The following is a 20,451-nucleotide window of genomic DNA, read 5'->3' on the forward strand; positions in this document are numbered from 1 at the left end:
GATGTGACACAAAATGGAGCTACACCCATTTGTACAGCCGTACCCATTCTTCGTTTACGCTATGCTGCAAATCCTATACTTCTGGACTTGCCGACACTATATTGCTAAGTATGTGTAAGCATTTGATATTGCAGTAGTAATGTATCAGGCGATGTAACTCGAAATATCAGAAGAAGAATCTTACGCTGCATCATCTTATTACATCTATCATACAATGATCCAGAAACTAATTCTATGACTAATTCATAGCTTCAATTATGGACAATGAAAACTATTACAGACCCTGTTATTATTAATCATATTTAGGTGAAGGTCTCACGTCTGATGATGAGAAGGACCCTATATTGTTACAATGTTCCTATGCACGTCACGAAGCATCACCAATGCATACTATAAAGTGGCCATTGGTCTTTTTATCCCGTACTATGAGTGGGGTCACACATAAATATGTGCTTCTTGCATTGCTATGTCTGTACTGCCCTCACGGCTAACATTCTAACTCCGGGACGATCTCCTCCGGTAAGGGCTTGTTGAAACCATCCTTTCCATAAATCCAGTAGGTTTTGATGGACTTCCCTTCCTGAGGAAAAATATGAAATTGTAATCAGAAACTAATACAGGCTTTGTAGGTTTTTTTACCCCCATTGCCTACGCTTATTTTTGTCCATCTCCTCATTAAAACTGTGTAATTCAGTGTAACGGATTTCAATATTTAAAAATTTCTAAAGTAAATGAGTCAAAACAGATTAGAATTGATAACTACTTTGTAGAACATTGGGCTCAATAAAATATCGGGTATGATTTACACACTAAATGTGATAAAGTCTCACGAGTAGAGTAAGAATATGGAGTAAGTGACCTTGATATCAACATCACCACGTTGGACCATGCGGAAGCCACCTATACCTAGCAGAAGATTCGCACAGTCCTCGCTAGCCTGAATCTTCATGCCTGAAGTAGAAAAAAGTCCGTGAAAGTTACCAAGGAAAATGTAGCCAATGCCATAAGATGGACCAGCGTTATCTTAAGACATTAAGAAGAAGGTTCGCCATCTTAAGTTTTATCCACACTGTTAGGGTTCGTGGTCCACTACACTTCTATAGACGTCTGCGTGTTGTCGTCAGGATAGCTCCGCATCAAAATATCACTAAAAGGACGCCCTATTTTCTACACTTTTGTACGTCTAAAATCAACAAAGTTGGCTTTTCACCTGAAAGAGAGATATATACCCACATAAGCCGCCCTTTCACATAAGGTGTGAGTCTTTCCATAAGAGTGTTAGTGCAGTCGGAAAAGCTGCTTACGTTTCATAATGGACAAAATGGGACTGTTGACGTCATCTCTTAATCACGTGAGTACCAGGAGTTAATACCGTACAAGTGGTAAAACATAACAGATGATAATCTTCTTTGAGAGTCGATCTGAGTTAAGGGGCTTAACCTAACCAAGAACATGCAGTATTCATCATTTTGTGGCCTTGGAACCAGATTAAAAAGAGTACATATAGCACATATAAAGAAACACGGGTCATGGTGATCCTTGGTGACATGTCCAATGATACTAGCTGTGCTTTAATCGTGTCTTTTTTTTTTTTTACATTTCCTCCTTACCTTCCCCGGTTGTTTCCATCGTTAGTGCGACGCCGACAGTGTCGCCGAACACCGAGTAACGCGGCATGTTAAAGCCGACCACGCCAGCTACAACAGGGCCTATAGGGAACGATATGGAACAACGTGACTCATAAAGATTTGATTAACCAATGGCAAGCTAGAGCTCTGATGAACTTACCATACAGTCAAGAAAACATTCAAAGAGCCGACGTTGAAATAGATTTGAAAATAAGTCATCTATTTTTTTCATGCTGCCTGACCTCCTTCCTCTCCCTCTCACACTCTCATTTATGCTTTCTGTATTTTGCTGCACTTTTCATTGTTTGACCAATCTTCTGTCATTGCCCTTTCTCCCACCTCCGCGATTTCTCGCGTCTTATCTGATCAAACTCCATTCTGTCTAGAATTTAGAAATAAATTTACATATACACGTTGTCAACTTGTCAGTGTTTAGGCTTACCCGTGTGCATCCCCAAGCGGACCTGCAGGGCCCTGTCCCCGAGGAACCTGCTGCTGAAGCCGCAGACCGTGCTGACCAGGTCCAGGGCCATGGTGGCGATCTGACCAGCATGTCTGTTTCCATTCCGGACAGGGAGGCCGGACACTACCATCGTACTAGCATCAGCAACGCTGTCCAGCTGAGGAAAACCGAAATACTACAGTTTCTCGTGTGGTTCAGTTTGATCTTTGGAAATGATATTTTCACGTCTCAAGTCTCTTATCAGTAATCAAGGGTATATGAAGTACCACAAAAGAGCAGATAAGATAGAGTAAAAAATGCCGGCCAATCTCTGCGAGATAAAAACACCAAAACAATTCACTTAGAATATTGTATAGTCCGAGCACCTTGATAGAAAAATTAATATGGCCAAACGCGTTTGCGCGCACCTACCTGGCTCACGTCATAGCGCTCAAACACCTCATCAAAACTGTTGTACAGGTCATTCATCAGGTCAATCACCTGAGGAGACAGGATAGAGAATTATGGATACTTTTATAGGGAATATGCTCTAAACACGGTGTCTTGCTTGGTACGTCAGTATACAATGCAAGCTAGTCCCATATCTACTTTAAAGGATGTTAACTTGACGTTTCTGGTCGCAACCTTGAAAATGTATACGTAGTGATCAAGTTTCTTCTTTGAACTTTTTGTGAATAGAAACAAGGAGCTTTTATAAAAGCTTTTATAAAAGCTCCTTGATAGAAATGAGCAGATAGCCAACTCCGTAAGCTGACCTCCATCGCCTGCAGCTCCGAGCAGATGGATGAGAGGTTGATGACGTTGCAATGGCAGATGGTGACCGTCTCGAACGCTTCGGCGTTCACAGGCAGTCCTGCTTTCAAGTTGTCAGCAACTCCCCTGGACAAAAACAATAGACATGCCATTTCTTTCTGCAAGAAACTTGTTACAGAGTGATCATTGAATGTATGATTACAGTTAGAAAACGCCTGGTTCGTTGATAATGCTACAACAGTCAGAACATTGGGGATTACCTTGGAAGCATCCTGTAGAGGATGAGGTCGGTTTTGTGTTTCTCTGCCCGCAGCTCCTCAGTCCGTCTGTGCACCAGGTCCTCCAGGTTGTTCGTGTAGGACTCCAGCATGGAGAACATGTGATCAACGATGTTACTGCGTCTGCATAGGAATAAACAACATAAGTCAACATGGATTCCCGAGGATCAATTATCACCTGAAAGTCCAAACCTATAAAGATATCTTTCGTAAATTCATGCCCATTTTGTCAGAGAATCCCCTTGACGAAATCCAAGGGGTTATACGAGTCCTGATACAGAGAGGAAAAAGAACTTAATTGTGCCACAATACAATTGTAACGGGTACAATGTATGGCAATCTGTATATACATTGAGCTATGTTTCTAACATCTAACAACTTGTATCATCCAATCTAATCCAACAGTACCCGTATAGACAATCTATTTAATGTTACACAAACAAATACTTTAGACCATTTTGTCAATAACATATGTATCATATTTAGCAATAAACCCCTAAAAAGGAAACAACTTTGACATGATTCTTACTGGCCCTTGTTGAGCTGCCCGATGGCAGTGTCAATCAAAGAGAACTCTGGGCGGGCCTCCGGGTCCTCCTCCCAGCTCTGCTCCATCAGTGAGATGTACTGCCGCGGTACCATGGCGTCCCTCACCCACGGGCGGAACAATGGACTCGTCCGAGCTTTCACCCTCTCTATGATGTCTAGAAGAGCAACGGAGTTGATTCATGTGAAAGTAAGATAAGAAATTGAAAATACAAAAAGTCCTTACCGAAAGTTATCACCAGATTACCAATCACTAGATTACCGAACACAATGAACAGCAGCGGGAGGAGAACATTAATTAAAGATCAGTTAAACAGTGGGATCTGCTACCCAGAGATTTCAAGATTGTCTCCGATACCCGATTGTTTAAGAAGATGACAGACCAATTTTCGGATCATAAGTTTTAGTTTATATAAACCTCTGACCTCACTCGTGATACATACTTTATGTATGTATTCGTATGTAAGTCTGACCTGTTTTGAGGGGATGTTATTGTATCTGTTTATGTATTTGTATATATTGTATACCTTCTTATTTGTATATGCCTGGGAAGATTAGCTCAGTCTGAGCTAAAGGGTATCTCAATAAACTAAACTCACTACATACAATTCCGTTGTCATGAATGATCAAGCTATCCTGAAAGATCAAACAGTTATTGGATTGTGCTGTAAACAAACTGCAGTTTACCTTGCGGCGTCATGAGTGACATCATACAGTACGGCGCGCCCCGAACAAATATCTCCTGCAGGATGATCCCGAAACTGTACACGTCACCCTTCTGGGTACCCTTCTTACTGGCAGTTTCCACAGGCTCCCGTAGGTGTTCAGGAGCTGTCCACAACATTGCTGAAAAAAAAAGCAAATACATTACACTTTAGTGTATAATTTCTATCGTCTGCCATGAAATGAGAAACAATAAATGTCGTATCTCAGGAAGATGGCGTCAGGGTGAAAATGTATAAAATGTCACATGATGGTAACTGAACATGTTATTGGCGTTCAATACTCAAGCCCACGAACTCGTCCCTGAAAATTGGTAAATGGTCTATTCTCTAGGATAAACCTAGGGTTTCCAGGATTCTCTAAGGGTCTCCAGAAATCTCTTCAGTCTACGGTTTCTTACCGGCATATTCCCCCCTGGCCCGTGCCCGGACCGCCGAGCCGGCCGACATCTCTCCGTAGTCCGTGATCTTCAGCATCCACCGCGAGTCGATAACACAGTTGGAGGACTTCAGGTCACCGTGCGACACTAGCGCACTGCGGTGGAGGAAGTCCATACCCTGGAAAAGCGATAGATCAGAAGCCAAACATTCGTTTAAATTTTCATCAAATTATACCCTAAGTGGAGAAGACACTTCATCTTTCAACCACCCTAGTAGATTTCTGCATGTACAAGAAAAGACAAATATACATTGGCACCAAAATGTCAATAGCTCAATGATTCCATGACTTTAAAAAAATGTTGGTCATAGTTTCGTTAGTGAAAATGATGTGTCAGTAAAGTTTCTATTACCTTCACAATGTCTGTGATGAAAGACGACTTGAAGTTCCAATTCAACTTGATGTCATCGTTGTGCAAAATATCCTGTTATAACGTAAAAAGCAACAGAATCGTATGTCATCGCTGTGGGGGGAACATTTAAAGGTAAGAAGGCTCCTTGCCCAACTTACCTAACAACTCTTATGTAGGCTTGCATGTTTGTCTCGGTGGTAAAAGTGAAGAAAAATCATAAATTACTCTAGCATTATGTTACTACGAAGTTTACCAGAGGGGGTGGTGGGTTTACCTGTAAGCTCCCTCTTGTACATAGCTCCATAACGGTGCAGATGTTGGGCGCGTCCACGCATGCTCCAACAAACGGGGTCAGGTTTTCATGGCGAATCTTACTCATCTGTGAAAATATAACTCAGTCAGTCAGTGGACATTCCGCACTTCAACTTTCATCTTGGCAACAGCTTTATTTTCTGTCTTATCAAATATCAATTTGTTCAGTACCTCTCATAAAAATGCCGCAACTAACTGTAAATATGAAAGTCATATACGAGACACCACGTGCCCGTCATGATAACTCGTCAAAGTCATGTGTGATTGTTGGCTAGGTAACAACATCACCTGGAAAAGCTCATAAAGACGAGCTGGAGTCAGCTCAAACTCATCAGGAGGGACATGCTTCACTGCTACCATGGAATTCTGTAAGATATCAAGGTAAGGGTAAAACCTCCATATAAAAGCTGCAAAAAGATTGGTATTCAGATCCAGTGCTCTCCATAAAGCTGACTTTTTTGCGAAACTCTGTAATCCATAGATAAATGCTGGTGTATCATATTCCTGTATCATTGACGACAGCATTAATTAATTACTGCTAGCTATGGCGTTGCATTAAAGTTCCTGCATACGTCATCGTTGGTGATATCACGTGATGACACATAAACTGTTTTGATTGGTTGAACTTGATCCTGACCTTGTGGTGCGCGGCGTTGACCTTCTTCTTGTCGTGCAGCAGCTCGACCATCTCCAGGTCGTTCGAGAAGGAGGAGCAGAAGGGGTCAGCGTACGTGTGGCCGGACGACTTACTGGAGCGGGACGTGCGTGATGTGCGGGACATCCGGGACCCGTACTGAGGAACGGACAGACCTGACATTGTATTTTCATTCTACACTTTATTTCATAATGCTAGATTTTCGATTTTTGTATTCATTGGTCGGGCAGTGTAAAAAAACAACAACAACAGTATACCCGTGGCTCCCAGCTAGGCAATTTGCGTCATCTTTTTCTATAACTTATCAATTTTTCGCAACAAGACGCCACGTTACTACAAATATACTTTCTAAAAGAATGTTCGTCAGGAAAACAGCACGGTTACAAAACATAAAGCTATCCCGCAATACATGTTTTTGCTTGCGTAAACTGTTCAATGTTTGATTACACTACGTTATAACGCGTCATCGTCAAACATCATTTGCCTATCTAGTTATAACTCAGACCCACCGTAGGTACATATTTGCGTTACAGCTGATAGTGAAGAGTTATTGCGTAGTGTAGTGTAGTGTAGTGAAGTGTTGTGGCGTATTGTGGTGTATGTAGTGTAGCCCTCACCTTTCGCCGGTTTACGTGCCTGTTCCGACCGGGGTCAATGAAGGTCAACTCCTCGTAGTTTATCTTCCACATCATCTGCCACACTTCCTTCTTCACCATTTTCCTCCTAGATTAGGAGGTTTAGAGGTAAAGAAACAACTGAGCTGATCATCATTATATTTCAGCCATACCATAGGTATGGTGAAATATATTGTATTCGTAATGTTTCTTCTTTCTTCTTCTTCTTCTTTCTCCTGTCAAATCTTCAAATCGATTCAACTCCGTCGTTCCTGGACCGAATTACTTGAAATTTGGCACAAGGGTAGAGTGGGTCAATACCCATGTGTTTTTTTCTCATTTTTTTTCATATCTTCCTTTAAAATGATTTTATTCATGTTTTTTGCAATTGTTATGTACATTTTGCCCCCCTGTACCCTGGTATTGCAGCCGAATGACCTGATATTTGGTACAGAGGTGCCTTGATCATATGCCCACAATAATCCAAAAACAATTTTGGCATACGGTACAGAAAAATGCTTAATTTTGGCATTTTTTGCCATTTCTTGCCCCCAAAATGACATTTTTGGCTCCTATACCCCCATTTTACAACCAAATGACCTGAAATTTGGTATAGGAGTGCCGTCTACATATGCGCACATAAATTCATTAACACTTTTGGCATACGGTACAACAAAATGCTTACTTTTGGGATTTTTTGGCCATTGTTTGACCAAAAACGTACGCTTTTGGCTCCTGTTCCCTGGTCTTGTAACCAAGTGACCTACATTTTGGTAAATAGGTGCTCTAGATATTCATTCAAATGACCCATGCATAATTTTTGGCATAAACCACTTCAAAATGATATATTTGGGGACTTTTTTTTGTAATTCTCCACTGGCCTCTCCCACCTGAAGACAGCATGTGCACGTCTATATATACTAGTAACTTGATTAAAGAGGCAACCAATCACGTAGCCTGAGTCAACATCCCGAAGGGGATTGGCAGCCAATCAGTGAGCCCGGTGTTATCTGGATGAGTCCATTCTGGCACGGAGGGGGTACATATTTTTTTAATTCATCTTTGGACTGTTGATAATATAATGTCTGTCAGTGGGAGTATTTTTGAACCGGACTATTTTACATGGGGTGTACTGGAAGAGTCCATTCTTGCATGGAGGGGGGCATTTAAAAAAAAATTGTTTATGGACTTGGTGATTTGATATGTCAAAGTGTTTCAGTGTGGTTTTTCTTTGACTGGTCAACTTTGCAATTTTACATAGGTTGTGCTGGAATAGTCCATCCTTACATGGGGGGATTTTTAAAATCCATTTTTGGGACTTTGGTGATTACGTCCAAGTCCAATTTTACCGGATGTATTTTTGGACTGCACCACTTTACATAGGGGCATCGCAAGAAGAGTCCATTCTTGTATGGGGATGTTTTCAAATTTAGTTTTAGAAAGGTGATGATTCAATATTCCATTTTTAGTGGAAGTGTTTTTGAACTGGTCTATTTTACCTTTTCATGCCTTTTTTGCTTAGTTCAACCTTGGCCATGTTTTCAGTGGGAGTATTTCTGGACTGGTCTATTGTGCAAATTCACATGGGATGTACTGGAAGAGTCCATTCTTGCACTAGGAATTTTGTAAGATTCATTTTTGGGTGTCATTAAGTGTCATTAGTGGAAGTGACTTTTACACAAAAGTGTTCGATTTTTGCACATGGGTGATTTTGGAATAGTCTATTATTGCATTGGGAGGGAGATGGCTGAAATATGCTGCATTTGCTCTCAAGCAAATGTCGGCCTTTCTAGTTGAAAAGTTTGTTTGTGTCAGTAGTATCTTTGTTAATGGACACCTAAATTTGGATCCAGTTCGCAAGTACGATAAAACTATATTTCCTAATAGGAGCCAATTGAGGGAAATATGCATCTTTTGTATCAGTGGGGTTCAAGCACCACCAACTGGTCATTTCAAGTGGTCCGGACTTTTTGGCGTAGTGGTGATGGAGTTGGGTCGTGAACTGGCGGGTCCGGAAGCCAGGAGACTGTTTCTACTCGCCTCTAACGCTTCACTTGATACGATTTTTATTCTTTACACGCACTTGCTTCATAGTTTCCAACAGTCCCGTCGTGTTTGGCAGGCTTACCTGATGATGAAGAACACGGCGAAAGCGGCGAGGGTGAGCACCAGCAGGGACGTGGTGGTGGCCGCCACGATGGTGCTGGAGTCGATAGTGAGTCCGCTGTCTGTGGGCAGCTCTGGGGAGGGACGTACGGGCAAAATCTAAGGATGCTTTCCTGATAGTATCGTTCTTTCCTCACTTAGTAGTTCATGTAATCGAAAGTTTATTGTTTGCAGTTGAAACTGACCATGGAACAAAACAGACCCTTTCAAGAGAGTCCCTCTCTAGCTTTTGCCATCCTGACCTCCCTTCTATCCTCTCAAATTATTCCGCTTGACTTCTCTTTCACCTTGCCATTGGCAATATGCGTTCAACTTAGCCTTTACAAGGAGGTGGATCTCTGGTCAAATAGTAGAAATTGGACTAATGTAGGGACTAGTCATCTGGTCGGTCGACTCCTCTAGCATACTATACCTGCGCAGTCCAGTTTCTACCATTTGACCAGCGATCCACGAGGCCTGGTAGAGGCTACGTTCAACCAAAAAACCTTTGACGAACACAAAGAACCGTACCGTCTTTGGGAGGCCAGACTCCTCCGGGCCAGTTTTGGTAGGACTGGCCCACGAGACTGTGGAACTGCCTGGCTGTTTTGTTGTACTGTGCTATCATCCGGACCTGTTTAACGCCGTGGTGGAACAGGGCGTAGTCACCAACACTGTCGCCATCCTCGTCCATGTAGACTGTCTCATTGCAGAAACCTGTGTTTAAGAGAAAATAGATGTTGACTCTGATGAAAACTATACGAGCTGATGGCAAGTAATCGCTTGGAGCGGGAGACAAATACACGTTACTATTGTCTTACAGCTCTTACAGTTTTTTTCAGCATAGGTACACTTCTTTTAGTCATCTTTGATTTTAGATTTATTTTGTAGTTACTGTCCTCACATTGGACTACTTACCCTTACCGGTTCTTTCACTTTTTATAAGATACGTGAAAGTCTGTTTAACTCATGAAGAAGTAACATGGAGGAACCCACCTATAAAACTCATGTTGCGCATGTTTTTACTGATCTGGATTTCATTTGGATCAGGTAAGGCATCTGGAATTACTGTAGCAGGAAAAAGAAACGAAATTAACGACATCTAGTACATTTGAGTATATATAGCTGCTATTGCATACAGTACCAACACCTGATGGTCTGAAAATGCACAGAGGGTTGAAACAGTCCTATTTATTGTTATTGGATAGTTAAAGTGGCTTAAACAGTCTTGTCCTGGTGTACATTGTAGATGCCAGGGGTTGAAAACCAAGTTCAGACCAAGGTAACAAGTCAAGGGGAACAGTAATTCATTCATTGTTGATACGGGTGGCCAAGACTATCAATGATACGCACACATCAGAAAATAGACATCAATCGAAAGGCAAATAGTTGCCAGTTCCATGTTGCTGTTCATGATATAGGAGGTCTTACCAGGCAGCATCCCGGACCCCTCGTCAGCCCTCCCTTCCCGGCCATCATTGTGGATCAGTCCCGGAGCGAATGTTCTCAGTAAGGACTGGTACAGTAACTGTACGGCGTTATACAGGTTAGACATCTCTACCAGCCTCTCTATGTCCTGACGAGACAAAACAACACCAATGTCAATGTTATGGCATACACTGTACAGTATACACATTTTTTATCCTAACCATTTGCTCCAGGTCATCTATAACAAATATCAAACGTCAATGGGAAGGTCGTAACATCATGCCATACCTCAATGGTTTTGTACCCGTTGTCGTCTCCTTTCTTGGGAATGATATGTTCAGATACAGGCATCTTGTCGTTGACCCTTCTTTGGAACTCCTTAAGGTCACAGCCGATGGCCAGTGTCCAGCCCAGTCTCATAAGAGAGGCGTAGGCTTCCCGCGCTTTTCCGTCTTCTGTGTCGTTCATCCGCCATGCTCTGTGAGGACGCCAAGTGTCATGTATCAAATATATGAATATCATTTCCTCAGAAAAATTGTCTAAGATTGTTATTAATGGTTCTTGATAGAACTGCCTTGAAATGTTTTTAGTCCTTTGGTAACTATGCACAATATACTGAGGACTTGTACTTTGCCATTACAACAATAAGGTGTAAATCTAGATCTGTTTTATGATTTTGTTTTTCCATTCCTTTTTTTAATACATTTCAGAATCATCACACAATATCTTTGAATGTTTTCGAGGCATTACACTGGCACCAGGCATAGTTGTCACGATGCATATGCATGTATTCTATCACATTTGAAGACAGTTATTCCCGTCGGTCACCAAGGAGGTTTCTGATCACACAGAATTTATGCTGGGAGTAGGATGCAACAAAATGCGCTATACCTCTCTAAGATGGCCAGGTCTGTGATCGGTTTCCTCTCCAGGGAGAGGAAGACGAACGATCCGTCGGTCATCCCCAGCTCGTGCGCCGCCAGCATCAGCTGCCTCTCGTCCCCGCCGTTCTCCTCGTGGTGCACCAGGGACGACACGCACAGGATGATGACTGTTGCAGAGCACGATGGGAATCGTTAGAGGGCGTTCGTGGGAGGTTGCAATGGGGGGGGGGGGTTAGAAGATTGGCAATTTTAAATATTTCATGAAGCATTTAAGGCTTTGGGTGGAAATTGAGTGACTAAAAAGCATTTTAGATAATAAAAGGTGAAACAAGAAACGCCAGGATCATTTCGATATGATAGACCAGAAAAAACAATCTGCCGATGACAGCTTTATAGATTTATATTTATGCCTGGGTGGCTTCAATTATTTGCTTCAACCACATATTTGTGTGGGAATATATTTGTCTATCTCACTATATTAAAAACGTGTCACGTTCCATGCAATTTATGAGTATGAATATTTCCAATAATTGAGTCCACCGGTTGTCTCACAAACGCACAGTCATTACACATAGAATATTTTACTGCACAGATATTAAGCAATGAGCCCCATATATCATAACAATATGTGACTTATTACATCCGTGCTGAAGGAGGAGTTTCCTGTGGAGTTGGTCGTGCCACCCTTTTACAATGGGAAGCAACAGGTGGCTGGTGGTGGGTAATAAACAATTTTTGTGTCCAAAGTACATAGTGTATGGGTTAATGGCCATTTTGTCATTCATGAAATGTTGTTTGAAAAATATTATGGAGAAAAATCTTCACAACCATTTATGCTAACGTCACATTTCCAAACCGGGGCCCGGCCGGGATGTTTGTGGAAATGTAAAATAGAAATGTATACGTAACGATGTACACAAATAATGCCAACGACTTTTCTCTTTACGTCTTGTGTAGTTTGGTGTCTTATATATGATACCTTTAATTCCCGAAAGCTGTCGACAGTCCCGAAAGCCGGGTCCTGGTTTGGAAATGTGACGTAGGCCTTACTTTAAAGTAAAGGTAGAGTTATCGTAGTTTAATAGAATGTCCACCACATGTACAAAGCAAAATTCTATAGAATGTGAACGCTTACTTTGAGAGTGTGTCGCAGCTTCTCGCAGCTTCGTCTTCATCGTGTCTCTGCTCGCACCTGGCTCGACGTTGATCCGCTTGATCAGCTGAATTTCTCTCTCGGGCAGCTGAATGGTCAGGTGGCTGGCCAGCAGCTGCCACGACACCTCCTGAGAGGCAACCACGGCCACTTTGGTCCAGCCGAAGTGCGTGACCACCTGGGTGTATATGGCCGTGGTCTTGTCGGCCGGCCATGTCGTCCGAGCGAACGTTTGATACTTGGTCTTGTCGGATAGTTCGGTGGGAGTAGAACAGAAGGGAGAAATGAAAGGGATCTTCAGCCGCGTCATGGTCTCAGGCATGACTTTACACATGTCCTCACACTTTACACCGATCAACCCCACCGTCGTCGTCTGGGACGGGCCGAGAAAGATGCTGAAAAACGACGTCATGCCGTAGAAAGCGTCACATTTCCCGTCTATGCTGCTGCTGCGGTACTCGTAGCTGAAGGTGATGTTGGGGAGGGATCCCGGCCCGTAGTTTATGTTGTCCACGGCGACTTTTGTCACAGCTTCCAGCTCCGTGTCCTCGGGAAACACCAAGGCGAACGTAAAGCGTTTGTTAGTCCCCTGAACCTCTCGGTTGGTGAGAAGAAAAAGTATCAACACAGCAACGAATTCCAACAGGTGCTGAAAAAGCATCATTTTGCCGTGAAGCGTATCTATCTCCGTACGGTAGATACAGACAGCTCCAGGATACAGTACGTGTCCGCGAAACTTACAGAGAAGTACCGACTCGAAAAATTGGTTGACTAACTCCTGTCTATGAAATACACAAATGTTTCCTTCAGACAATCTTATTCAATACAGACGTCGCATGGCACCTGAGAGGTTCTTTCCATTTACAACCGATTGAATTCTCTTCAACTGCGAAAGCACCAGAAAACATGTGTCCGGACTGCATGGCTGTTTTCGTAAGAAGTGTGTGACAAATGGCAACAAGCGATAGTTCCGCCGTTTGTTTGAACAGGTAAAATGGCAATACGCGACAAGTGACACGTGACAGGACTGGCACGGTACGGTCATTTCAGAGCAGCGACATGTCGCCGGAAGGAAGGGACTACATCAGGCTGTAAATGTTGACTTGCCGTTTATAGATTAATAAACATTAATACCAGTATGAATGATTGTATTTTTTGTCTGTGCAGAGTGATGGCAAAGGTTGGAAATTCATTTTTCCTGGCAAATTGCCTTAGTAGGCCCATGGCTTCTATTAATCAGTCTTATTACTTGTACTGTCCAACTTAGCTTTAAAAACCCCAAGTATTTCTTTGTTTGAAACGTTGTTTATTCATGAAAGCTCAAATCGGCCTGCAGGTCGTTTTTCATCAAATCTGTATCAAAAAGTCAGCAAATTGCTCTTTTTTAAAAATCCATACATAGGTTGTTTATGCTCGTAGACTCGGTTGTATAGATGCCCTGCCGAAAAATATGTTTTTATCACTACCAGTGTGTCATATAAAGTCAACAAGAGGAGTAAATACAAATACCTCTTTCTTTGCGTTTCTCCAAGTTTCTGCCCTGTGGCCTACATATCTTTGTTTGCGTACACTCGAATCGGCTAGATACGTCCGCGTCTTCCGTTGGCATATAGGCAGGGCCGGTAGTTTGTATCCTGGGAACGGCATGTTGCGCAACTTACCATGACGCAGTGCTTTAAAAAAACGAGACTTTGAACTTTTTTTTTTAATATCTGGACATGTCATGGGACTTCAAAAACATTCTAGGAACTACGGAGATGTTTGCACCATATCTTCTTGTAAACATCTCCGTAGAGCAATTTGCTGACTTTTTGATTACGAAAAAAAATGTCTCGGACCACAAAGCGTAATGAACTGGCTATACCTCAGTATTGTATATTTGTGTCCACTTTTACCAACTGCTAATACCCGGACCGCCATATTGATTGTTACGTGTAGAACAACACGGTTAGTTTGGAGGAATGTGAAGGACATGACGGGGAGGACCGACCATGGATACTTCCTTTATAATAGCTTCCTCGTCCTTCAGTTTATAGCGGAACAGGAAGGGTCATGTGGGGAGGGGTATGTTCTCTGGGAATGTGACTTAGCAAACGTCCTTTTCTTCTAACAAACGGTTGTTGCAGTCTCGTTCTAAAATGACGGGAAATTTCTAATAATTTGGACATACATATATTTAAGTTATAGTCTGTCATGCATTTTTCTTGTCCCGACCTCCATACCTTTTACTACTCTCCACTGGCAGTGTCATCAATAAATTCCGAGTGTGCCGAGAAACAAAATTATGTCATGACAGAATTACAACGTTGTTCTCATTTATTTGGTTGTCAAGCAACTTCTGACCAGAAGACAAAAATGATATTAGCGACCATTTTTTATTTGAAGTTGAACACAAAGTTGAATACAGAACCTTTCTATAATTCTGAGTAGTTTCCACAGTAGTTATGAATACTGCATGCAGCGATATAATTTCATCAGGCATATCACACTCATTTTGATAAATACATCAGCAGACTTATATGTAACTCATACAAGGAACAAAAATGGAATGAACAATCTGATTGATGAATGTGATATTATCATAAGAAACTAAAAATAGCACAAACTACCTTAATCTAGACATCTATATTACAATAAGGGCATTGGGTCGACAAGTTACATACATGTATGGCCTAGAGACTGAAGCATGTCTGTTAAAAGACTTAAAATCCTACCATGGAAACAGCAAGTCTTGAAATAAATGAAGATTACAGTCATATGTTTATCAGTGATATCTGTTCAGAAGTTGATGCAATGCACCAGAGAAGCTTATGGACAACTTTGAATTATCCTAACATTAATTTTCTGTAATGTTAAGGCCACATTCAGTCACCTTTTTAGTGTTTATGAATGGTAAAAACACCTTTAAGAGTCTGACACAACTCTTTATTTCTTGAAACATCACATACTGAAACTAGTGGTATACAATATCTACTATCATCCTTTACCAGCTAGACACACCATAGTCTTTACAGATCAGATGATACATGAGTTACTTTATACATTTATAGATATTTCATATAGTATAATATCTGTATAGAGTTTAATGTTGAAGGCACTCCAGTAAATGTATTTGTACCTTTCCAGGATGCTTTACAATTAGGAGAAGCTACTTACAATACATGACAACAACTCTGATTGATAAACACAAGCTATACTACGTATAGAGAGGATTGATGAAACATTGATCCCACATAACAACACATTGCATAGCTATGATGGTAAGGTTAGTAGCCAGTGAAGCTTTTTCCCTTACTGATATGTATGTTTGGTTGATGGGAAATAATATGTACAAGAGACAAAAATGGTAAAAATATGATCTATCCATATGATAAAATAAAATAAAATGCAAACTAAGAAAAAAGCTCTGCCCATGAGATGGTGCAAAAAAATAACAAGCGAGTCAAGGTATGGAACATGAATGACAGCAACAAAACCTTTAAATGATAACACAATGTTAAAATTGCATGACGGAACCTACATTGAAGATTTCAATTGATTGTATCCAATCCGTACATCAACAAAGGTGACAGGCCTCTTATGTAAAGCAGCATTCCAGCTTGTCAACTACATTCTGGAATAACATGCTATTCAACCCTAGCCTGGGACTCATTTTTGTTTATCAAGAATACTGTTGGACTTACTAAGTATGTTCACCACATTTCCACAGTCCAAGAACATTACATAGTTTGATTGTCAAGAGCATTTCTGGTCCCATACTAATAGATACTAGTACATCACTGTCCAAATAAATATTGCACACAAAGTCTTAAAGTACAATTGCATCATATAAGTGCTGAATAAAGTTTGCATGGTATGCAATATAAATGCAGCATAGGCATTTGATACAGACGAATGAAAACAACACATCAGTCAACATTGCAGCAAGCCTTGATTGTGTTTTCTTCACACATAAGTCACTCCCCCTATCAAATAAAAGCGTTATATAGCCCCTATCAGCTCCATTAGAAACCTAAAAACCCTTGTTATGCTGCAAGAAGCTGCCGAGATTGTCACCTATAACACGCCCCCTAGCAGTTTCCGCCAGCATAACAGACATTGTGGAGCACATCATGTGCCTCCTTCACACCATTGTTGTTTGCATGTTCGAGAAGTTTCCTGGCCTCCCTGTACAAATAGATTGGAAAAAATTAGATAAGTAATAGATGAATGTACATAACTGATCCCTTACCACAACTTAAAGTGCAATTTTTAATGCCCTTTGACTACAAACATAACTGGGTCTTACCCATCCCTGACATCTGTCTCCAGCCCCTTCAGGTGAGCGATGGCAAGGTTGTACGAGGCATGGGCGTGGCCCTGGTCAGCTGCCTTCCTGTAAATGATATAATAAAACACCAATAGATAAACAATTGGGAAGAATCTGAGTCTCATAGAGATTTTGATCAGGGGATTGGAAGAAAGAAGACTATTAGTATACATAAGGAGATTTTCAATTTTGTTTAAAAACAAAAATGAAAGGAGGAAGGTAAACCGATCACCATGCAGGTCTTGCAAGTACTCATAAAAGAAAAGCTACCTCATCCAATCCATGGCCATCTTATGGTCCTTGTCCACCCCTCTCCCCTCCAGGTACCTGTGGGCTACAAAGTGCTGGGCCTGTGGGTACCCCAGGTGGGCGTAGCCATTGGTCACGTGGAAGTGCAGGTGCTCGAAGTAGTTGTAGGCATAGTAGGCAAACCCAACCACAAACAGGATGACCAGGACCTGGGGAGTGAGTACAGAGTTTAGAGTGGATAACCTCAATCATTGCTGAAAATTGTGCAGCTCAGTTTCAATTCAAAACAATTACTGTTCACATCATAAATAGGACCAACTTTTTTGAAAAGTGAAAAATGTAATAAGATCTTTTTACCTTGCTAATATGCACTTTAAACTTCAATACTGTAGCTTTATGTGAATGTACCTCGTCAGAATACATCTTTAAAACACCTCGCAAGACACACGTAGGTCTTCAGCCGCTTTACCTACCACCCACACAAGCGAATGCTGCTGCAGGAAATGGTTACATATATGGCTATGGAATGCAACTGTGGCATAACCTTCAGTGCTGGCCTCTTAGGTTTGTATCTAAACCCTGTCAATACCCTAACCTAAACATGACCTCCTGAGTCAGGCTGTATCAACAAGAGATAAGAAAATATTTAGGAGATAACAAACCCTCCACAGAAGTGGATCTACAAACACGGAACATTTGGCAACTTGTCATCGTCTAGAGGGTGTTAAGATGTTTCTCACAATTCTTTGTTTATAATCTGATGTTGACTTGAATCCAAGAAATAACTTAACCCAAATTGGCTCTATGTGATGACTACATGGGTCTTTTGTTATCACCAGAATTCTGGAGTTCTGATCCAATTTATAGTTAAAGGGCTAACAACTGATCATGTTAAAAATAGGTGACACTCAACACCTTAATTGAGCTAACAGGCTAAATGCACAGCTAGGACTTGTGGTTCTTACCCATAATACTGGAAAAGAAAATAATAGCAAAACATTTTTCAACCCTAAATAATTTATTTTTACATCTGACAGATAATACCAACAAACAAAATATTTTTTTCCATTTCATTTTCCATTGCTTTTCAACCCAACCACTTAGCCAGATAATAACAGACAAAAGGACGACCCTCCCTGACGTATCAATAGTTGCCATGGTAACAAGAGCCACACCAAGTAATCCTGTCCAATCAACCACTGAATTATTGATGCCCCTATTGTTGTTCTGCATAACGTTACACACCCCATGCAGTCAAACATTTCAATGCAGCATAACATTATAGAAATTTTCTTTTACGGAATGCATTATCACTGATAACAAGAAAGCTTGCCTTTGTCCTTGCTGATATTAGTGATAACATGCCACCTCAATGCAAGGAAGTCAAAGTAAAAACAAGTTTCCAACTGTGAAGGTTGCACACTTACATAATGTGCAATTTCGACCTGATCTCTGTTTTGTAGTATGGTGTTCATTTGGGGTATTTCAAGAGGAGTTACTTCCTCCTGGAATTGAAATGAAAATAATGTACACTTTGGGTACCTACTGGTTGCAAAATACACCTGATATTATTGTTATTATTATTATTATAGACAGGCCCAGAAGAAAAGTTAGAAGAATTGTGGTTGAGTTTTGTCTGCAGGGAGTGGTTTGGAAAATTCTAGATCCTACAGATAACATTCTATCCAATGTTTACTGGCAGGTGTTGAAGCATCTAGTATTTTTGTTTTCTTGACATGCCTTATCATAAAACTTAAGAAATGAACACTGAAAAATTTTATAGAACACATTTCATATTGACTTGTCTGTTTCTTTTGACCAAATTTTTCTAAAGCATTCACTGTATCAACTCAACCGTTAACGGTGTACCTGTATAATTTACGAACCTGTAATGTGACATAACTATTTGATAAACTGCACGACATCAAAACCAGAAGTGTGGAAGAAGAATTTACTGTTATCCTCATTGTATCGTGAAGAAATTTCAATCCCACAACCTCGACAAGAACCTACTTCCCCAAATCTTTCACGGAGACAGAATTCTGCATACCTCTAAGGCGGTGACCCACCACGGGTCGGGCTTCTTGCGCCGTGCCAGGTAAACTTTCTTACTGAGCTCGTGGAACCACTCCTCCTGGGTGATGTCCCGCTCCCCCTTCTCAGCCTGCTCCGCCGAGCCCGTGTGTCTTTCCCTCACACCTGCAGACCCCTGGCCTAGGAGAGGCTCCCGATCACCCATACCGTCCATAACGGACCCAGGAGAAGCGCGGAGACCAAAAGTTCTGCCCCACCGCTTGACGTACCCTCTCTCCAAAGAAGGAAAGGAAAATCTGACTTGTCTCACCTGTTCGTGTCACGTGACGACTGGAACATGCCATTGTCAATGATTGTGGTGGGGATACTGGAGACTTGAAACTTCTGCTTGAGTTAAGAAAAAAAATCACTTCATTTTCAAATCTCACTTTTACCATATCTAAAAGTGAAATTTTCTCTCCCAAAGAATGGAATATGTGCTTAGAAGAAACTTTACACCACACATGATATTCCTTTGACGAAGCAACCTGTTATTTTAAGATATCCCGCCAGATGGCCCTGTTTAGGTCAGGTGATACAAACTGACCAATGAGCACGCAAGACTGCTTCTAGTAATGGCGGCGCTTGCCGTGCGTGAGTGACCGCAATCTGTTGGCTTCTTTGCGTACTTTTTGAACAATTGCTGATCGTATGGTCTTTCCAAAGTCTCAACCTTTAACCGTGGAAATCGCTACTGTAAATCTTGTCCAATTTTGTTGGTGATCGGCTTCCTGTACTGGCTCAGTGGGTAAGAGTTTCTAGTAGACATTTCTAGGCCATGGCGGCGTTGTTGTTCCCAAACGTGTGATGGGCGAAGAAAAATCGTCCTGGCGGTTTTATAACCCATGCTTTCGTGCTTTGGTTTCCCCGAAAGCTTGCTATATCATCCAAGTTGCTAGCAGGTATGGGAGTTTGACGCCTGGCTAAAAGCCATACATTTTTCTCTATGTTCGACCCCTCCGTAAAATTCTGCCCTCCCCACCTCTGTTCCGGATTTTCGAACACGCTTGCCATGCTTTCTTTAGTAATTTGATGAACCCAAGTTAACGAGATTGCTATCGATACAATTTTGACAATCACTCGCACATTTGCCCACGGATTACCAGCTTTGTACTAACGGACAGCTTCAATTTTAGTTATTTCTTATGAAATCGAGAGAAGTTGATAATCTTTTCCTTCCCGGTCAGAAATTCATGTCAGCTCAGGTAACGTTACTCAAAACAACTATCTTTCAATGCAGGACCAGTAGCAGAGAGACCTGTTTGGTACAAGAGTAGCTGCAATGGAGGCAGCTGATGATGAAGGTTCTCCGGTGAGTCTGGGGGAAGAAGAGCTCGGCCTTTCAGATGACAATGAAGATGAGGCTGACGATGCCTTGCTGGAAGAGGATCCAGCAGATGACAGTGATGTTTCGGACGGAGAACTGAATTCACCAGACAATGTTATCG

General features: G+C 41.5%; 2 protein-coding genes across 3 annotated transcripts; both read right to left on the reverse strand.

Annotated features, from left to right (window-relative positions):
- Window positions 1-467: 467 nt before the first annotated feature.
- LOC118417845 (atrial natriuretic peptide receptor 2-like) lies at window positions 468-13,596 on the reverse strand. Its single transcript, XM_035823593.1, has 22 exons — window positions 12,355-13,596; window positions 11,227-11,386; window positions 10,624-10,813; window positions 10,339-10,483; window positions 9,904-9,975; window positions 9,439-9,624; window positions 8,891-9,002; window positions 6,766-6,871; window positions 6,131-6,286; window positions 5,782-5,859; window positions 5,456-5,560; window positions 5,182-5,253; window positions 4,792-4,948; window positions 4,356-4,514; window positions 3,652-3,826; window positions 3,105-3,245; window positions 2,847-2,970; window positions 2,503-2,571; window positions 2,071-2,248; window positions 1,611-1,709; window positions 860-951; window positions 468-580 (listed from the first exon to the last, which is right to left on the reverse strand). The coding sequence occupies exons 1-22, from the start codon at window positions 13,034-13,036 to the stop codon at window positions 488-490; spliced, it is 3,351 nt and encodes a 1,116-aa protein (XP_035679486.1). The 5' UTR covers window positions 13,037-13,596; the 3' UTR covers window positions 468-487.
- Window positions 13,597-15,370: 1,774 nt separating this feature from the next.
- Window positions 15,371-19,289, reverse strand: LOC118417331 (secretory immunoglobulin A-binding protein EsiB-like). Of its 2 annotated transcripts, XM_035822867.1 has the most exons (5): window positions 18,981-19,289; window positions 18,358-18,435; window positions 16,952-17,139; window positions 16,661-16,747; window positions 15,371-16,539 (listed from the first exon to the last, which is right to left on the reverse strand). In XM_035822867.1, exons 1-5 carry the CDS (start codon window positions 19,176-19,178, stop codon window positions 16,443-16,445), a joined length of 648 nt encoding a protein of 215 aa, XP_035678760.1. In that variant the 5' UTR covers window positions 19,179-19,289; the 3' UTR covers window positions 15,371-16,442. The 2 variants fall into 2 exon arrangements, with proteins under 2 accessions (XP_035678760.1, XP_035678761.1); XM_035822868.1 differs by lacking the exon at window positions 18,358-18,435 and having other exon boundaries at window positions 18,981-19,280.
- Between the last annotated feature and the right edge of the window lie 1,162 nt (window positions 19,290-20,451).

This window comes from Branchiostoma floridae, chromosome 6 (genome assembly GCF_000003815.2).
Source record: "Branchiostoma floridae strain S238N-H82 chromosome 6, Bfl_VNyyK, whole genome shotgun sequence".
Classification (NCBI taxonomy): Eukaryota; Metazoa; Chordata; class Leptocardii; order Amphioxiformes; family Branchiostomatidae; genus Branchiostoma; species Branchiostoma floridae.

Bases quoted from the DNA above. Each gene is read 5' to 3' on its own strand.
- LOC118417845 (XM_035823593.1), bottom strand. From the start codon at position 13,036: ATGATGCTTTTTCAGCACCTGTTGGAATTCGTTGCTGTGTTGATACTT. The intron at 5,860-6,130 runs GTCAGGATCAAG...GATATCTTACAG, and splicing joins TCAACGCCGCGCACCACAAG to AATTCCATGGTAGCAGTGAA. The intron at 2,971-3,104 runs GTAATCCCCAAT...GTTTTTGTCCAG, and splicing joins CTCTACAGGATGCTTCCAAG to GGGAGTTGCTGACAACTTGA.
- LOC118417331 (XM_035822867.1), bottom strand. From the start codon at position 19,178: ATGGACGGTATGGGTGATCGGGAGCCTCTCCTAGGCCAGGGGTCTGCA. The intron at 17,140-18,357 runs GTAAGTGTGCAA...CTCACTCCCCAG, and splicing joins AGGTCGAAATTGCACATTAT to GTCCTGGTCATCCTGTTTGT. The intron at 16,748-16,951 runs GTAGCTTTTCTT...TATCATTTACAG, and splicing joins ATGGCCATGGATTGGATGAG to GAAGGCAGCTGACCAGGGCC.